This window comes from Rhea pennata, chromosome 2, assembly GCF_028389875.1.
Source record: "Rhea pennata isolate bPtePen1 chromosome 2, bPtePen1.pri, whole genome shotgun sequence".
Classification (NCBI taxonomy): Eukaryota; Metazoa; Chordata; class Aves; order Rheiformes; family Rheidae; genus Rhea; species Rhea pennata.
This window is the reverse complement of record NC_084664.1, coordinates 23674409-23692744: the sequence shown is the minus strand read 5'-3', so window position 1 is coordinate 23692744 and position 18336 is coordinate 23674409. Positions and strand designations below refer to the sequence as shown.

General features: G+C 38.7%; 1 protein-coding gene across 1 annotated transcript in view; it reads right to left on the bottom strand.

Annotated features, from left to right (window-relative positions):
* ITGA8 (integrin subunit alpha 8) overlaps positions 1-18336 on the bottom strand; it is a 108663-nt gene that overhangs the window by 10388 nt on the left and 79939 nt on the right. The window contains exons 26-28 of the mRNA XM_062567608.1: positions 15306-15431; positions 12105-12218; positions 43-144 (exon numbers count right to left, since the gene is read on the bottom strand). Coding sequence (XP_062423592.1) covers positions 43-144; positions 12105-12218; positions 15306-15431 — 342 coding nt within the window. The remainder of the gene's footprint in view (positions 1-42; positions 145-12104; positions 12219-15305; positions 15432-18336) is intronic.

Here is an 18336-nt window from a genome sequence, read left to right as displayed (position 1 = left end):
GACATGCGCTCCACGCAAAGATACCATTTTCATGTTACTTACTGCTATGCTTCCCTCAGGGAGCTTTGCTGGCTGCACTTTATATGGCATCTTCTTAACTTCAAACGACACATTGGAAAAAAGAGTATAGTGATCATTTTTTCTCTGAAATTACATAAAAGAAGAAAGTATTAAAAAAATACATGCATACATAAAAGCATTATGAGAAATAAGCGGCATACAGAGAACTGATTTTCTAAGGCAAAATGGTTTCTTTTGCTAAAGGGTAGAACAGTCCTGGGACTGCAAGACAAACACATACTATGGCTTCTGCAAGACAAACATGTATTACAGCATAAGGCTGAAATAAAATATTGCATGTTAAAAGCAAGGAACAAGGGTTCGATCTGTAGAAAGGCATATTCAGTTGTTCCTCGTATTTGTCTTTGCAATAGGAGTCTGGTGGGTTTGAAGTAGAGAGATTTATGGAGTGTCTGTTTTAAAACCTTGCCTCTGCTTACCAAGCCCAACACAGGTCTCTTGAGAATGCTGACACCAGCCTGGTAGAAATTCTTGTTGCTATCAAAGGAAAGGCTATGCATTCCCATCAGAGAGTGTGATGGATTTGCTATTGTAGTAGAGTTCAAAACAACCAGAACAACTCACTTTTTCACTTTTTTTTTTTTTTTTTTTTACTACATAGTGCAACTGCAATAGGAATGTATAGTAGCCACTGCTTAACTGTTTGCCTGGTAAAATATTTACATAGCTCTCATTAAACACTTTAACAAACCAAAGATGTGCAAGTACAGTGTGTATCTCTCTGTCTTTCATTTGAACCTGACTATATTTATCAACAATGATCAGATTAGGTATTACCTTCTCTGATTTAGAATGACTGAAAACTGTTACATCATGTAGTTCATTCTGTGTTTTTACTTCAGTGCTTTCAGATCCTTTGGAAGCCAGATAGGAACTGACACACTACATCTGACCAGTATGTCCTAATATCTTGACAATGATGTCCTGTATTGTGCAAATTGCTCAGAGATGCTAGCTATGAACTAATATGTTCACTGGAAAATATCTGCCTAAATCCATCATGAATTGGCTAAAGCCCTCACATGTGAAAGTCCATGTCACTTAAAAGAATCTTAATGGTTGTAATATTTACTACAATGGATACAAATATTTTTCACATATGTGTTTTGAAGCCTGAGCTCTGAAACCAACAGTATCTTAATGGAATTAGTTCTGAAGGCTAGGTACATCAGGTATCAAGTGAATCTTCCAGTTCACTCTGAATTTGACAACTTTCAGTTTCATTGAATAGTATTTTATTACATAGAGAAGATCCTGCACTGTGTGTGTTGTTTTCCTTGTTTTTATCTCAAGGATGGATGGCTGCGTGGTTGCCACACTCTTTTGGAACTCAAGAAACCTGTTTCTAATTCCATCTCTTCAACTTTTCTGGAGGGTGACACTACATGTGACTTATCTTCTATATCCCATCCCATGTAAAACAGGCGTAATGATAGGGATCTCCTTTAGAAGTGCTTTGGTATGGTCTGAAAAGCATTACATAAGGACTAGGAACTCTATCATTACATCCCCTTGCATTAGACTCTCTGAGGTAAACAATATTAATCTTTTATATGAGAGGATTTTTGAAGCCCTTAATCATTCTTGCTACCTGTCTCAATCCTTTCTGTAATGTGATGGGTAGAATCCAACGTAGTGTTGCACAAGACAGAGCCTTGTAACTAAAGCAGTCCTTCAATCTGGCACCAGCTGCTTGCAGATTACTTTAAATGGCCAAGAAATGAACTGGCACGAGGTTTAAATTACCCCAGTAACCTGAGCCAAGTGTAAAGTCTACCGTATCCATGTTGTGAAGTTTAATTACTTAAAAATAAGAAATCTCCAAGTGCTTATGAACTTTCCCCTATTTTCAAGGCTGACTAATGTGGAAGTACAGAAAGCCATTTCTGATCTTCTCAATTCTTAAAAGAAACACCATAACTTCCCATTTTCATAAAATTTCCTAGGAACTTGTTTTCTATGTTGCACTACATAGCACTTCATTAATTATTTGTCTTTCTACCCCAGATACACCTTTTAGTTTATTATATTGACTGTATTTGTGTCCAGTGTATTTGAAACATCACTGTCACTTCCTAAATCGCCTTCTGAAAAACTCCTCCTTCTGTCTATTTCTGACACATTTAATAGTTTTGCTTCTTTGACAAGATTCAGTTTCTGCGTGACTACCCAAAAACTTTTGCTCCCTGGCAGGTGTTCTCTCTCTCTCTGGGATTTCCTGTTGCATCAAATACTTTACCTCTCTGTCTGAAAAAGGTTTTGCCTCTTTCAGCTGTTCCTCTCACTGAGTGAGAAAGGCTTGTTTGTGAACATAACGCACAATAAATATAAGCTAAATGTGGGAGCCAGCTTGTACGTAGTTGGATGACCATGCACACACTTAGTTTTCACAGAATTGCAGAACTGCTGAGATTGGCAGCAACCTCTGGAGATTGTCTAGTCCAACTCCCCTGCTCAGACACGCGTAAACTAGAGCAGGTTGCCCAGAACCACATCCAGTTGAGTTTAGAGTATCTCCAGGGATCTAGACTCCATGACATTCTTGGGCAACCTGTTCCAGTGTTTGACCATCCTCATAGTAAATTTTTTTTTCTTATATTCAAATGGAATTTCCTGTATTCCAATTTGTACCCATAGTTTCTTGTCCTGTCACTGGATACCACTGAGAAGAGTTTGAGTCTGTCTTCTTTACTCCCTGCCTATTTATACACATGGATAAATTTCCCTGAGGTTTCTCTTCTTCATGCTAAACAGTTTCAGCTCTCTTGGCCTCTTCTTGTATGACAGATGCTCCAGTCCCTTAATCATCTTTGTGGCTCTTCACTGCTCTCATTCCAGTACGTCCATGTCTCTCTTGTACTGGGGAGCCCAGAACTGAATGCAGCATTCCAGATGTGGTCTCATCAGTGCCTAGCAGAGGGGAAGATTCACCTCCTTCGACTTGCTTGTGATGCCCTTTCTAATGCAGCCTGGGATGCTGCTGGCTTTCTTTAACAAGGGTGCATTGCTGGCTCATGGTCAACTTGTTGTCCACCAAGACCCCCAGGGCCTTTTCTGCAAAACTGCTCTTCAGCCAGTCAAGTCCGAGCCTGTACTGCTGCATGGCGTTTTTCTTCCCAAGGTGGTGGACTTGGTATTTCCCTCTGTTGAACTTCATGAGGTTTTTGTCTGCCCATTTCTCCAGCCTGTCAAGGTCCAAATGGCAGCACAACCATCTGGTGTATCAACCACTCCTCCCAGTTTTGTGTCATCTGCAAACTTGCTAAGGCAGCACTCTGCCTCATCATCCAGGTCATTAATGAACATGTTAAACAATTTTGGCCCTAGTATCAACCCCTGGGGGACACCACTGGTGACTGGTCTCCAGCTGGACTTTGTGCCACTGATCACAACCACAACCCTCTGAACCTGGGAGTTCAGCCAATTTTCAGTTCACCTAATTGTCCACATATCTAGTCCACACTTCATCGGTTTGTGTAAAATGATATTATGGGAGACAGTGTCAAAAGTCTTGCTAAAATGATGATATACAAAATCCACTTCTCTCCTATCATCTGCTGAGCCACTCATTTCATCATAGAATGCTATTAAGTTGGTCAGGCATGATTTTCCCTTCTCAGCTAACTCCATGCTGACTACTCCCAGTCACCTTCTTGTCCTTAATACGTTTGGAAACAGCTTCCAGGATTATCTTCCCCATTGTCCTCCGAGGGTCGGAAGTAAGGTTGACTGGCACGTTCCCTGGATCCTTTCTTGCCCATCTTGAAGATATGCCAAGATATTTGCTTTCTTCTAGGCCTTAGGAACCTTCCTTGATCGCCATGACCTTTCAAACATTATCAAGAGCAGTCTCACAATGACATTGGCCAGCTGTAGTGGGGGTGCATCCTATCAGGTCCCATGGACTTGTGCATAACCCATTTGTTATGTGTTCCTTAACCTGATTCTCCTCTACTGAGGGTAAATGGGCCACCTGCCACCTCTGTGCTTTTTCCTGTTGTCAGGATAGGCCGTTCCTGAGCTTGGAGAAGGTGATTCTTGAAAATCAGCCAGCTCTGCTAGAGCTTTCTCTCCACATCTGTCTCCCACGGGATTCTTCCAAGGAGATCCCTGAACAGGTCAAAGTCTGCTCTCCTAAGTCTCACGTTGTGATCTTCCTATTTGCCTCATCCCTTCTATCTTCTTTTTTAAAAAAGAGCTTTCTTTTTGAGTATGTGAGAATGTTTATTGGTGATATGAAGTCAGTATATTTATTGCCTTCTGGAATTCATTTGGCTATGCCATAACTTTGTTCTTTTAAAATACCGAGAACAGTCGAATGCTTAATATCAAAACATTTAACCTCTCCTTTGGGCCAATGTTGGGAATGAGTAATATCAAGAAAACTGCCTTAAGTGACTACACAAGGATAGTTAAATCAGCTCCTTCATATGGATGGCTTCTGATAAAATGGGACTATATTTTCTACCATCAGTAGTGCTTGAAATAAAAAAATAGACAGATTTAATACAGACTTGGCAAAAAAAAATAATTTTTATACACTTCTATGGTACTTAATATCTATGAGATGGTTGTCCAAAAAATAATCTTTTTTATCACACTAATTGTTTTCCATTTTCAAACTCAAGCTATTCTTTATCTTTTATTCCACATCAATAGAAATTTCAATGAAGCCCTGGCATGCTTCTGTAGTTGTAGAAGGATTTGCACTCAGAAATTTAGACTCCCTCTTCCTGAATAAGGTTTTTGATTTCAATTCTAAGCAATTTGCATTAAGCATGATTCTGAATATGATATATAAAATTAATCTGTAAGGAAGAGGGCAGAGTATGTTACATTACTAAAGGAGTAGACAATAGAAAGGTAATTCACATAGTTCAACTGATAAAGTACAGTAAGAGGCATTAACCCTCTTGAAACATCCTGCGAAGAAAGCACAACACCCATGGAAAACCAAATCCTTTCACCTACTTGTGTATGGTTTATTTCATTTTCAGCTTATATCAGCAACAAGCACATCAGAGGAGGGCACTTCCTGTGGATTAATCTTGCCCTGGGTTAGTAGCCTTGGGTTCTGCCCAGAGCTGTCAGCTCTCTTCAGCCCATCATTAAGAGCCTGAAAATGCTGTGTATCTCCATTGCTTTACAGGAATGGAGAATATAGAAGACTAGAAAGTATTTTCCTGCATTCACAGAATTATATGTTTTGGCAAAGGGCTCTCATACAGCGATTGTGGTCAGCATCAGTTGGAGAAAGGATTTTTACTTGTACCAACATCTCAGATACAGGCAGCTGTCTCTCCTACAGCCATGTTTACAGTTCTCAAGTCACTCTTGAGAAAAAGCATTTCTTTACCACGTCATTTTTTAAATTGCTTCTGTTTAAATATTCACTGTTTACTGGAAGCAGCAGGGCCTGTGGTTTGCAATTCAAGCTGAAGATGCAGTTACGGCTCAGAGTAAGGGGAAGGAGGAATTTGGCCTGTGCCTAATGACCAACAGTAGGGAGCCCAGTCCAAGCTACATTGATCTTTTGAAGTTCCCACAGCAGTAGAGCAAGCAGAGCCTGCTCTTGCACACATTGCTGAGACAGCTGTTTGCCAATATCCGAGCAAGTAGGCAAAACGTGGCCATCCTCTCTGTTGCTTGGGTGGTAGATCCCTGCTGGTGTATTTATTAAGGCTTCTCTAAGTGTATACACTCGTGTTTCACCAACAGAATTTTCAACTGAAGCCTCTGTTTTCTTTAACAGTTGTGAGATACAGGAGCATCCAGAAACAAAACCAGGCATTTCCAATAAATATTCAATGCAGTATTTCCCTAAGTACTGTTGAGAAAAACTTAGAAATAATGTGGAAAGTGCAGAGAACTCTTGGAAAATCTAGGAGATCCCCAGGCTCCAATAAAATGCTGATGATTTTTGAGGGAAGCTCAGGCAGAGACTTGAAGCCTCATCAAAACATTTTCAAGGCATTTTGAGTCATCTTATTCAAAGGGAAGACTAAAATGCATGGGAAATCTTGCCCATGTGTAGCTAGTTTGAAGATAGGAGGAATAAAATGGTTTTAGTAGCTACAAAAAGTGTGACAGGTTATCATTTTTTTTTGCATGTTTGAAAATTTAACTATTGGAAGACTCCTCAGAATGACTTAGTTCCACTGTTTCTATGGAACACTGTTTAATTTTTCCAAAAGACCTTTTTCTTGTTAGATGTAGCCCAGTGAATGTGTTCTAACTGAAGAGCATGTACTTTTTCTGCTGTAAGTTGTGTGCTGCAGTGGAATTGTCCCCAGAGCACTGTCTGCGGCATACAGTTTAGTGCATTTGTAACAATACTTGCCCTGCTTGATTAAAACCTATTTTCCTTCATTTCCTTTGCTGTCTGTCACACTTCAGAGAGAAGGTAAGCAATATGGTGTTACGTTTTAAATAAGTGTCTTGGGAATTCATTAGCTTGCTTTCTTTGACTCACACCTCCAAAAACCTGAACAACTGCCAACAAATAAAGTAGCTTACATAAAAGCAGAGAGTAGAGGCTATATAACTATTTGTTCTTCTATTAATTTGTTAAAAAATGCATTTATGATTATATCCCTGGTTAACTCTGACTTGGGTGCCCATCATCCTCATATGGGAGAGCTTTCACATACAACCCTGATGTTTCGTGCAAGTCGGTTTGTCTTTCTGAGGTATCTCATTCTCTCTGCATAAGGAGTCTAGGTACTTAATTTCAGGATCTGGATTCTAGTCTCCAGGCCTAGGGGACAGGCCTCTAAGACGTGAGTGTTGCAGCACTCATTACCTTTATTATATCAAGCACCTAATACCATATTTAGGTATCTAAGAAGAAACAGCAACAGTAACTGTTCAGAAGCATTGAGAAGCCAAATACTTAACAGAGAAGCCAAAATATGGCTTTGTATTCTAAAGCCACTTACAAAGTGGCTGCCATGTTTCAGTTGCTTTTCAGCATCCTCATATTAAAAATAGAGTTTTCTGCTTTCTAGCTATTCAAATTCATGCAGTCAATGGTGCAAAATCCACATATCTAGATCTATGTAAAAGCCAAGGGAGAAATAATAAAATTATATTCAGTAGTGTTAACATAAAATGAAATAAACTTCAAACCTACTGGGAGCCTTGCACACCCTCCATGGTTTTTCTGCATTACTGCCTCCCCACGCACTCCCAGAAGGAGATTTATTAGCACTGTGAGGAACTTTCAATACAGGCTGAAACAATAGTCAAGAATGAGCCGAGTTCCACTTCCCACCATGCTGCAAGTGTCCAAAGAGCTTGGAGTCTGGAAGAAGGTCACAAGTGAGACAGATGGTACAAATTCATCATTTAGAAATGCATTTTTAAAACAGATGTTTTACGACCAAACTCCTTAGTCTTCCATTAAAAAGTACCCATCTGAGTTCAAAGAATATCGGGCAAGATCTCCCGCGGATGATCAGAGGTACCATGATTAGACAAATGGAGGCATAAAGGAACCCTAAGAGAACATAATGTAGCATAAGCGTGTAAGATGGCTTCTTTGTATGAATCAGGCTATCATTTGCTACATCAGCAAGTCTGAATCCAAAAGTCAGCTTTAGCAGAGGGTTCATATTTACAGCCTGGCTTTGAAGCTAATCCAAAAAAGTCTGTGATTCTTCTTGGCCTTTGCATAATGCTTGTCTCTATCTTCACTGGCTGGTTGGAAAATTTGGGCTGCTTTGTTTACTCCAACATGTCTAATCACTGCATATTACTGCAAAAACAAACTGCTATTTGTTATGAGAGTTCGGATTTCAAGGTGATAGATTAAAACTGTCAACAGGCAAACGAGTCAGCTGTTGTCAGCTAAACTGAGTGGAAGAGGAAAGAGTCATTCAATACATGAGTGACCTTTTGTGGCAACAAAATGTATAGTCTGAGCCATATAACCACGACAAGAAACATAAATCATTTCATTTTAATATTAATCACATCATATCAAATTCTTATCAGGTTTGCATTAGAATAGCTAGGAGGAGAAAATATTGTACACGCTGACAATTTGCACTTAGCTGTTAACAAGCGCAAACAATTTCTTCTGCAGATTATTGTATCTTCATTTAGATTGTAACACAACTGAGGAGCGCCGCACGTTACTATTATCCTGCTTTTTTGGCATATAAAAATTCTGTTCATTAACTACATGGACAAAAAAGCTTGGGATATTGTTTTTGTAGAGAGAGCTGCATTTCCTCTCAGTTTCCATGCAGAACCACAACTGTGGGGTTCAATCTGGCCCCTGAGGACTGCTTGCTGGTTCAGAATCACCACAACCTGATTATTTTGACTGTATTTTAATCTTCAGCTTGAATCTGCAGCGTTCAACCCAGCTAACAGTGGTAGTTTTTTTGGTTGCATTTTGCTTTATTCCTGGAATAATCTTAGGAACTAGAAATTTACAGGCTTACTAAGAGCAGATGATGCCCTTTTTAGGAAATTAATTATGTTCTGCAGTCTTTTATGGCAATGGCTGAATAACTGTTAATTTTAAAAGGGGCTCTGAAAAAGGGAACTGTTTTAGGTGAGTGGGAGGAAGACAACCAGATACTATATCACACTGTTCCCTTTATCTCTCTTCCCAATAGATAAGTTTGCATGTGAAGCAATGCAATGGGGTTATTTCTTCCAGGAGCTTCTTAGATGTAAGAGGGAGGATATAACAGTTCTCTGAGCACTACTTAAAAAAAAAATCCTGCTGTTTTAAGAGGAGTTTTCTGAACATTTACATAGCCTGCAAGTTACTTTGAGGATATCTGAAGGAAGTAGAAATGCTAAAACAGATAAAATTATCACAGCCCATAAAAATGCTAGTTTGATAGCAAGGGTATGTAGGGACAGTGGAGTAAACAAAAAATGTGTTTTTAGGAGCATTTACCATGGAGTTTCTGACTCAGGGAGCCTACAGGATCGCTTATCCTTGATTCAAGGTCCCACCTCTGCCTTGAGCTCCGTAGGAGGAGTGAAGTACAGTAAACAGGATTTATTAAGGCAGAAGGAGGAGCCAAAGGGACTGCAGCATCCTCCCTGGCACTGCCAGGAGCCCTTGCACTCACTGTGTTGCCAGGTGCAGCTGTAATCCTAGGCCACAATCTAGATCAGGAGGAGGGCAGAGAAGGGAGAGTCAAATCAGATAGATAAAACATCCATCTAGGACACAGCTCTGTCTTGCTATGGACTGCAGAAAGTTGGACAACCAGCTCTGGCACCTGACTTTAGATGACTAAAACTAAGTAAGATGAGATCCACTGCTCTGGCATTAAACATGCCACCAAATTTCATACTATTATCCTTATCCTGAGCCTCCATAAGTCAGATTGACGAATGCTTGTATTTTAGAAAAAGATTCTATCTTGATTAGGAGACACTAAGAAAAGGAAGCTTCACTTCTTCTGCAGCTAGTTTGGTCCAACTGCTCTAAACCCTCTGCTACAAACACAAAACTCAGAGAACTACTCTATAACCACCACTCTATTTCTTATTTAATTTGTTTAACTTTAATCTCTAATTGATATTTTTTGTTACATTCTAAACTGGACTTACAAAACTTCCAGACTAGTAAGACTAACTGCCACTGAAATAGCTGTAAAAAGCCTAACAACTTGGTGTCTAGGATCTAGGCAAAGGGTTTTATGTGTTTTTTTTTTTTTTTCATAAGACACAGCTTCAGTCCTTTACAGAAATAATTGCAGTTCATCAGCAGAATGATGAAGAGAAAAAATCGGTTGGATCCCGAATGTCACAGGTCCAGTTTCCAATAAAGTAGCTAGCAAAGCTTTAGCTTTTGCTTGGTGGAGAAGATAGGGAAGTTTCCCTTGTGACACTGTATGGACACTGCAGTGGTCGAACTCATGGCTAACTGTTCCAGCCAAGGACAAGGACTCTCTGGCCCTCTGCCTCTCTGGCTGCCTCCGTGGGTTAGGAATAGTGAACTGATTGAGCTCAGTTCTCAACCGAACTTAGCAAGGAATAGCCAGAGTCCAGAGGTCAAAGGTCAAACAGTTTCTTCCTGGAATTTGAAAAAAATTGGCATGAAATTCGCCATTATATTTTCCTAATATACTACCTAAAAGTATGTTTCCTCAGTGAATACAGAGATGCTCATATACTGAATTTTCTGTGCAAGCTTTTTGTAAGACCTCTGCAAAAGCTTATGCTAAAAATCTCCATCCCTGTTCCCCAGACCTAAGAAGGACAGAGAGACATCCAAGCCATCAAGCTTTTTGGCTTAAATTTGAAAAAGTCTGGCTTCTTTTCCCAGTAACAGATGACACACTGAACAAGCCCAAATGCGGTACACCCAGGCTTGCCTCTAAAACACGTCTGTGGTAGTTACTAAATATGACTTCTCTTAAAAGCATCATATTTCTATTAGGGAACGGAATAGTAGATGTGAAAGTTGGTTATGATTCTAACTGTTAATAGAAAAAAAAAACGTACTGACAAATCAAAAATTAATTCACTTATTATCAAAAGTAGGTCCTTTGTTACTGCACTAAGTAGGAATCACAGCAATCACAGCAATCTCTCAAGCATACAGTTGTACACTCTCTTCCAGGTCTTGGTGGTGCTACTAGCTGTTGCAGAAGAAACAGAGAATGTGACCTTAAATCTTGAGAGACAGAAAGAACTATTCAAGTCATCCTTTCAGCACTCACTGGCCTAGTTAAGTACACTAGGAGAGACTCCCCTAAGTAGGTGCCTGTTGTGGATTTGGACCCATGACTGTTAGCTGTTCACCTGACATGTAGGCAAAACACCCTTCCATCCACTTTCTCATTTCTCCAGGGAAAATAGTTAAGAGAAGCAGAATTTCTTTCAGCTACTTTCACATTTGAGGACATGGAGAGATTAACTGAAAAGGTGTGAGGAGCTAAATTTAAAACTCCTGTAAGTAAGCTGAGCATTCTCCATTCTTCTCTTGCTAGGGTCAGAAGCACTATAGGGGTAAATCACCCTTTTCCCATAGCTACCGGGAACTCAGGAAGACTTTTGCATTCCAGGCAGGAAGACTGGGGGATTCTGCATTCCTTGAGAAAGGAAGGAGGCAATCAATCAGTTTGATCAAGAAAGGATCTGCAGTTACAGCAAACTGAATTATAAATTTCTCAATGTACTGCTCAGTGTTAAAAACATTCATCCAAGCCCAGAGTGCTCATACTCAGTCATCCATCTCTCATGCATAGTTCTTAAAAATGTTCCAAGAAAAACCTTTATTTCAGAGAAGCACTGCAGCAATGTATGTCTGGGAAACTGTACATATTAGATCTCAATGTACGTCATGTAATATATTTATCTTTTCAGTAGCTTGTATATAATTCATAGAGAGGATTTCTTCAACAGGACATCTCAGAAAACACTGGCAAATCTACATACCACTACTGTAAAAAGAGACAGGTCCATGACAATCATAAAGTACTACAGGCACATAGCCAGTCGCAGAGGTAACAACTCACAGCACAATCCTACTGCCTGATGCAGTGTAAATAATCCTGACAGCAGGGAAGCTGGAACTGTGACTATTTGCAATGAGAAGCTCATTCCTTTTATGGTCTGCACTGTCCCTTTTTTTTAGTGGTAAGTCACAGGTTGACTCCACGTGAATGTTACATGTCATATAAGCCTGATACAAAAGACAAATCTTTCACCAGGAAAGATGTGGGTACAGAGAATATTATGGAGACTTAACAGAACATTGAGCTGGGCCCAAGAAAGTATAGACAAAAATGGGAAAGGTGTTTAAAAAAACATATTTGAATTTTCAGGCAAGATTCAGGACATGAATTTGAGAGAGAGTGATAGTGAGAGAAGTAAGCAGCATGCATATGATGTGAAGAGGAACCAGTGAGATGTTATTTTCAAAGTTATGACAAAAAGGAGTTGCATTTGGGCCTTTCAAGTTTGTCATTTAAACCCCTAAATATCTGGTTAAATAAAAAAGACAGGGGTCTGTACATACAGAAAGAGATTTTTGTATGTATTACCTGCAGGAAAGTTTGGGCCCATAGCCGGGACCTGATTTTTAACGCTGCACTCTTCCCTCTCTCCAGTTGTCCCACAGTGCAGGAAATTAGGATACACTTCACATTTGTACAGTTCTGTGTACAAAATAAAGAGAAGGCTATGTCTTAAAAATCTCTGAAATCACTTAAAAATGCTTTATATTAGCAAAACCAATCAACTTCCCCTTAAAGAGTAAAGTCGCCGGAAATCAATAATTTCATCTAATAAAATTATCAGAGCTATCACATGGGTCTTTGTGAGAATAATAAACCAGAGGGAGATTCTTTCTGAGCCATCAATGAAGACAATTAATTACCTATAGTAATGAAAATAAAAATAACAACTTTCAACAATCTGGGTTGAAGAACTCTTAAAATGTCCAGGTACTTATCAATCTTTGAAGCATATGCATTTTCTCCAACTATTTTTTCATTTCAACAGGTTTTCTTCTGTTCTCTAACCTCAAAGTCTCTATTTATGTTCTTAAATCTTTCCCCTCTTCTGACTCTCCCAGTCTCCTTACTGATATTTACATTATAGCAGCCAGAACATTTGCTGAGATTCATCAGTTGCTCTATTTGAAGCTTGTGGTCCATGAAACATTCCTGATGAACAGTGATTCTGGCTCATACACAGGATTGAAGGCAAAAGCCAAGCAGTGCAAGTCAAAACTATATATTCCGTTGAAGTCCGCCAGAAGAGTGTCATCAGGAAGGTTAAAAGCTGACTGGAAGCCACTGAATGAAATGAAGAGAGTCTCATGGGGTAAAGGAGTAAGAATGGCTGTACTACCAAGGACCACACTTCAGAAACTGATATGATGATGGACATAAGAGAACTGACAACATCTTTAAGGAATCCTGCGTCTGTACAGACAGCATTCCCCACAAGTCAATGTGGAAGCCACAAGCTTAATCACTCTTTTCTCCTGAAAGTGGAACTGTAAACCTTGAAACTTACAACTACTAACCTTGCTTAAAATCAGTATTTCAGATGATTTTTTCATTTGGCTTTCATATTTAAACTTCCTCCAGCCAGACATACTTATCTTGTAAGAATGAAGAGGGCTGTTTTCGTTAATCATCGCGGACAAAATGTCGTATTAACAAAATAAATCATTAGTATGCAAAAAAGCCTATTTTTGGCTGACATTTTAGGACCTAAGCATGTACTTCTATTTTTCTTAGTAATGGATTTAGCCCTTAGTGATTTCCAGAACGTTGCAACATTAGAATTAATGGTACAGAAACCGAATGTTTAATAAACAGTATTAAGTAGAATAAGAGGTTTTAAGGACATTTTTCATCTCTGTGAAAATCCTTTGACGAAAATTAATATAACTTAAAACTTCTGACCAAAAAATGAAAAATTTTGATGAAAATAATTCTCGGACCAGTCATTTTCTGGGACAACATTACTTTAAATGAATACCTTCAGCAAGTCAAAAAAATTTAACATTTTTTGATCTGTAGCACATAATGCTGAAGGTGTATGGAATTGGGTCAGCTACTTCACTGAACAAATAATATATTGGTTTGCTTTTCTGTGACCATCCTGAACAAAAGGCTCTGCTATATGTGCAGTGATAGGCACTGCACCTAATTTTATCCCAATTTGTGCTTATCAAAACCATATTATCCTAGAAGTCTGCTCATCACATATACCAATTTTATATTTGTGTACTCAGTTGACTACTGTCTGTCTAGATCAAGCAGCCAAAAAATCTCTGCTTCATATTTTAAAGTAATAAGATGTAGACACAGATGTAGACACATGCTTATGAACTTGGTAAACCACTTGCAATTGCTGCTGTAATTTCTATGTTGGCAGCATATGAGCTGTATCACCGAGAAAGATAAATGAGAATTAAATATTACTGAAGAATGGGTTAAGTGTGCTACAGTACTGAGTGGTATTTCTTTGAAAGCCTAGGCATTTTTCCTTTAGTAGCAGTGGAATCAGATTCTTCCCAGGATATTAGGTTGGTGAGAGAATTACATAGCAATCAGCAGTGATTACTGTTTGAAATGGGTTCATTTGTGATTCTATTCACTACAACATTGTGGTAGTAATTACTTTCAGATTCTTTTTCCTTTTATGAAAATTGCCAAATGAACCTTCAGAAGCAACATTAAAATACTTATTCTATTACTCCAGAATACCTAGGTCTGTGAGGTTCATTTTTCCTACCAGATTCTAGTGATTTCAAGGAATTCAAACATGAGCTTGCACTAAACAGCTTAATAGGAGATTGGATACCATAAATGAAGCTCTGCCTGCAGTTCATAAAAATAAATGGACCGCACTGACTGCATGAATCCCACAATGGACCACACGGTTGTCAAGTCATAACACAGTGTTTAGGCAAGCGGAGCTGATAACCATTATGCTTAAGGGCATTATAAATTGAACGGTGAAGAAAATCTTTCAAAATAAACAGCCAAATTCAAATACTCAGGTACCAGATTGACTAATCAGAAATATTTTCCTGGACTAGCTGGGAGAGAAATCTTTGCTCTTGTTCATCATTTTAAACATCTCAACTGCTTTGAAGCATTGGTTGAAATGCGAAAAATGAGGTGAACCATCCCTGTCACCGTGGTATATTTAAGACAAAGATGTTTAGCTTTCCTTGACTATATGATAAGAATATACTGGGGGAAACAAATACACTCCAAAGTATTTGTATGTCAGAGCTGTTACTCCATAAGAACACGTTAATTTAAAGCGTGAGCTACTCTTAATCAATGAGCCAGATCCCCAGCAGTCAGCTTAACAAGAAGAGCCCTACATTTCGAAAATCAGAGTATGCAATTTCATCAGTACAGACCATGGTATGGAGACATGGGATGCGCTATGTGCGGAGCAGGGGCCCATTACCCAAATCTGCACTGAAATCCCCTGCAGTGTGCGTGTCACTGCATGACTGCAAGGGTCTGTCTGCATGCAGCCAGGAGCAAGACAGATAGGAGTTTAGCCTCTCAGATCTTTAATGCAAAAATCTGTCAAATGAACCTCTATCCTGTGGCACCGTGACACGTAATAAATAATATTTAAAAATGAGAAGTTAAAAAGCAGTTAGAACAACATTAAAAAGTATGTAAATCAACTGCAGTAAAACCAACATCTATTTTGATTATGCTCGATGCATAGTCCCAGTTTATAGATTTTAGTTAGCTCACCAGTATTTTTGCAGAGCTTTTCCTTTGAGGTTCTGCCACTGTGACCTCCCTTCTCCTGATGTAATGAGGAATTGTGGAATTATGCAAAAACGCAGCTAGTTCAGGAGTGTCTTGTGGAATAGCAAACTGCAAAGAGAAAGAAGTGATTGGTAATCATATATCCATACAATAAATTTAACAGGTTTGTTGCCTAGTCAGAAATCTTGAACTTTGGATTAATATTTTTTTCAATGTAACAGCATAGTTACTGTCTTCAGCTAGCAGCATGATTAGTAATAGTACAGCAAGGTATTGCCAAGTTGTAGGAATTGCAGCAGATAACTTTTTTGCACTCTCCATTTTTTACAGGAGTTGATTTCATTGTTGTGCTTGTTTTTGTTAGATTCTTGGGGCAGGATCCTGATCTCTATAGCAGCATAAATTCAAAGTTGCTGCAATAAAATATGGTCACTAGTTCATATCAGAATATGCCCGTGATTTTCATAGAATCATAGAATCTACAAGGTTGGAAGGAACCTCTGGAGATCATCTAGTCCAACCCCCCCCCTGCTCAAGCAGGGTCACCTAGAGCATGTTAGACAGGGTAAGGTTCCAATATTTTACCAATATTGGAAAGAAAAGGAAGTCTGAATTCTAGTAACACAGCATTTATTCATTGTTAAAGATTATTTTTGGTAACAAACTTTACTCAACTTATATAAAACAACAGTTTGCTCATTTTTAATGTTGGAATGATTATCTGTGAAGATAAAGTGGTGGAAATCTGAGACCCAAACCTATTTTATTTTGTTGTCAGTTTGTCTGTAATTCATACACAAAGCATTTAAAGCTTCTTCTTTCAAGAAGCCTCAGAGAAATGCTTAGGATCCCAGTTTCTGTGGAAGAAAAGATAAATTCTAATTTATGACAATCATAACATGTCAAACCACAGTAAAATGTATGTGGAAGTTTGTGATGAGATCTCAACAGAAACTCACCTAAACACTGACAACACTATCCATTAAGGACCTCTGATTAAAAAAAACTGCAACAGATCTATCTTGTTAGTTCCTTTACTATCTGAAAACAAAAATTTTAACCAAAATCCTAGAGAAAATGTTTGTAATTGTAAGAAATGTTGTAGCACCAAAGGAAAGATAATACCTATAACAACACAAAACCTTCCACACACTAATACTGTGTAGCAGTACTGGACTGGGAAATGTGTACCATTCATCTAATTTAAATTATGAGGCTAAAGAAGGAACTTTTTTGACACTGTCTGCAATCTTCAGTCAAAAGCCTTCTGCAAAGTGAAGGATACTACAATTTATTAACTGATGAAAAACTCTTTAGACAGAAAGGAAATTCTTTTTTTCCTTTCTTCTGCTTAATTATGTTAACATTGTCTTTCTGCAATCAGGAAACAGTTAGCTAGTAAATCTCTCCTTCTCAATGTGATAACATATGGAAATGCTCTTTCCAGAATTCTTTCACTAATGTACATCGTGTTCTTTAATGATGACAAATTAAAAGAATCACGTAATAATGATGCATCTTTTAAAAAGCCCTCAATAAATGATGACAACTGACACATATATCGATTCTTTGAATATTAGACAGATTTTATACATACTTTTTTTTGGTATATTCTAGAACATACAAACATTCACTCTTCAGGAGTGAATTATTACAGCAAAGGTTCAAAAACAGCCTTCATTGATTAACATGAAGCATCCTTATTCATGTATATACATACTTGCTGTCGTAACATGTACAGCAGAAATCTGAAATATTTTGTTTTGTAGCTGAAATCATACTCAAAGGATCTCAGTGGAAGACATACGATGAAAAAGCCACAGAATATTAATTCACAATGTTCTGCATATATTTGCAAATGCCAAATAATTCACAAAGAGCACTGGATTGCAAATCCCTTAAATAGATAAGGAAATGTGATTCCTGAAGACAGAACCCATTTGACATTGTTACCCATATTTTCATACACAAGAAGAAACGTGTCCACATCGCTACCATTCTCAGCTCGTCCCTAAAGAGCAGTTTCCTCTTGATGAAAGGAAGCATGAAAGTACCCTGATACAGCAAGTTTCTGTTGAATTACTGCAGGTAAACGAAACCTACTTGTTTATGGTGAAAGCTACGGGGAGCAACGCAAGCCCCAAATCCATCCAGAGCATTCGTAGTGCAGCCTCTGCTAGTGATTCCACTAGAGACTAAAGTTGTGCCACAGGCAAAACTCAGTGGGGAGGGAGAAGGGGAAATGGTTCCTGCTACAATTTACATGCAGATTTTCTTCAGTGGCCTAGATGTTCAAGTTAAAGGTATTATTTTACTCCTCTCAAGCCAATGGCATGGAATTGGAAAATTCTGTCTATATAACCTGTCTTACAACCCCGCACCTGACTTTAAGTGGATTCTTACTCCCCTCTTTTAAGAAGAATGAACCTTCTTGGTTTCTCCACACTGTTACTGTCCTTTGCTCTCCTCAGCCTTGTCACCTGGAACAAATTCCAAATCTCCTCAGCTTTTTACCTCTCATTCCAAAACCCGCTTTAGCCTTCCTCTTTTCCTAGCCAGACAATACCCTCTGCTACAATGTATAATTCCACCACAAATATTCTGGAAAAGGACTCATATAAAAGCTGTTGTATAAGAGGAGTCAGTGATCATTCAAGAGCAATGCATCCGATGGCATTATTTTGTGTCCAGATCAGAACTCACGGATGCTGATGACAATGCATAGGGAGATACCGCCTCTGGAAGAGGTTAGGTACTGCGTATCACCGTACTGGATGTACCTTGCCCATATGATGGCTTTTAGTTGCTGTTTGGCCACTTCCTCTGACAGATGTCTCACTTGCGGTGCAGCAGTTCTCTGCTTTTCAGAATTTGCTGTGTGTCACCCTGTATTAGCTATCACAGTTGGGAACCAGTGCCTGTCTCTCTATTTATGCTTATGGGCACATTTATGTTTATGCTAATGTTTAGAGGCATAGGCCCCATAAAACCACTTTTCAGTATTTGTCTGTGA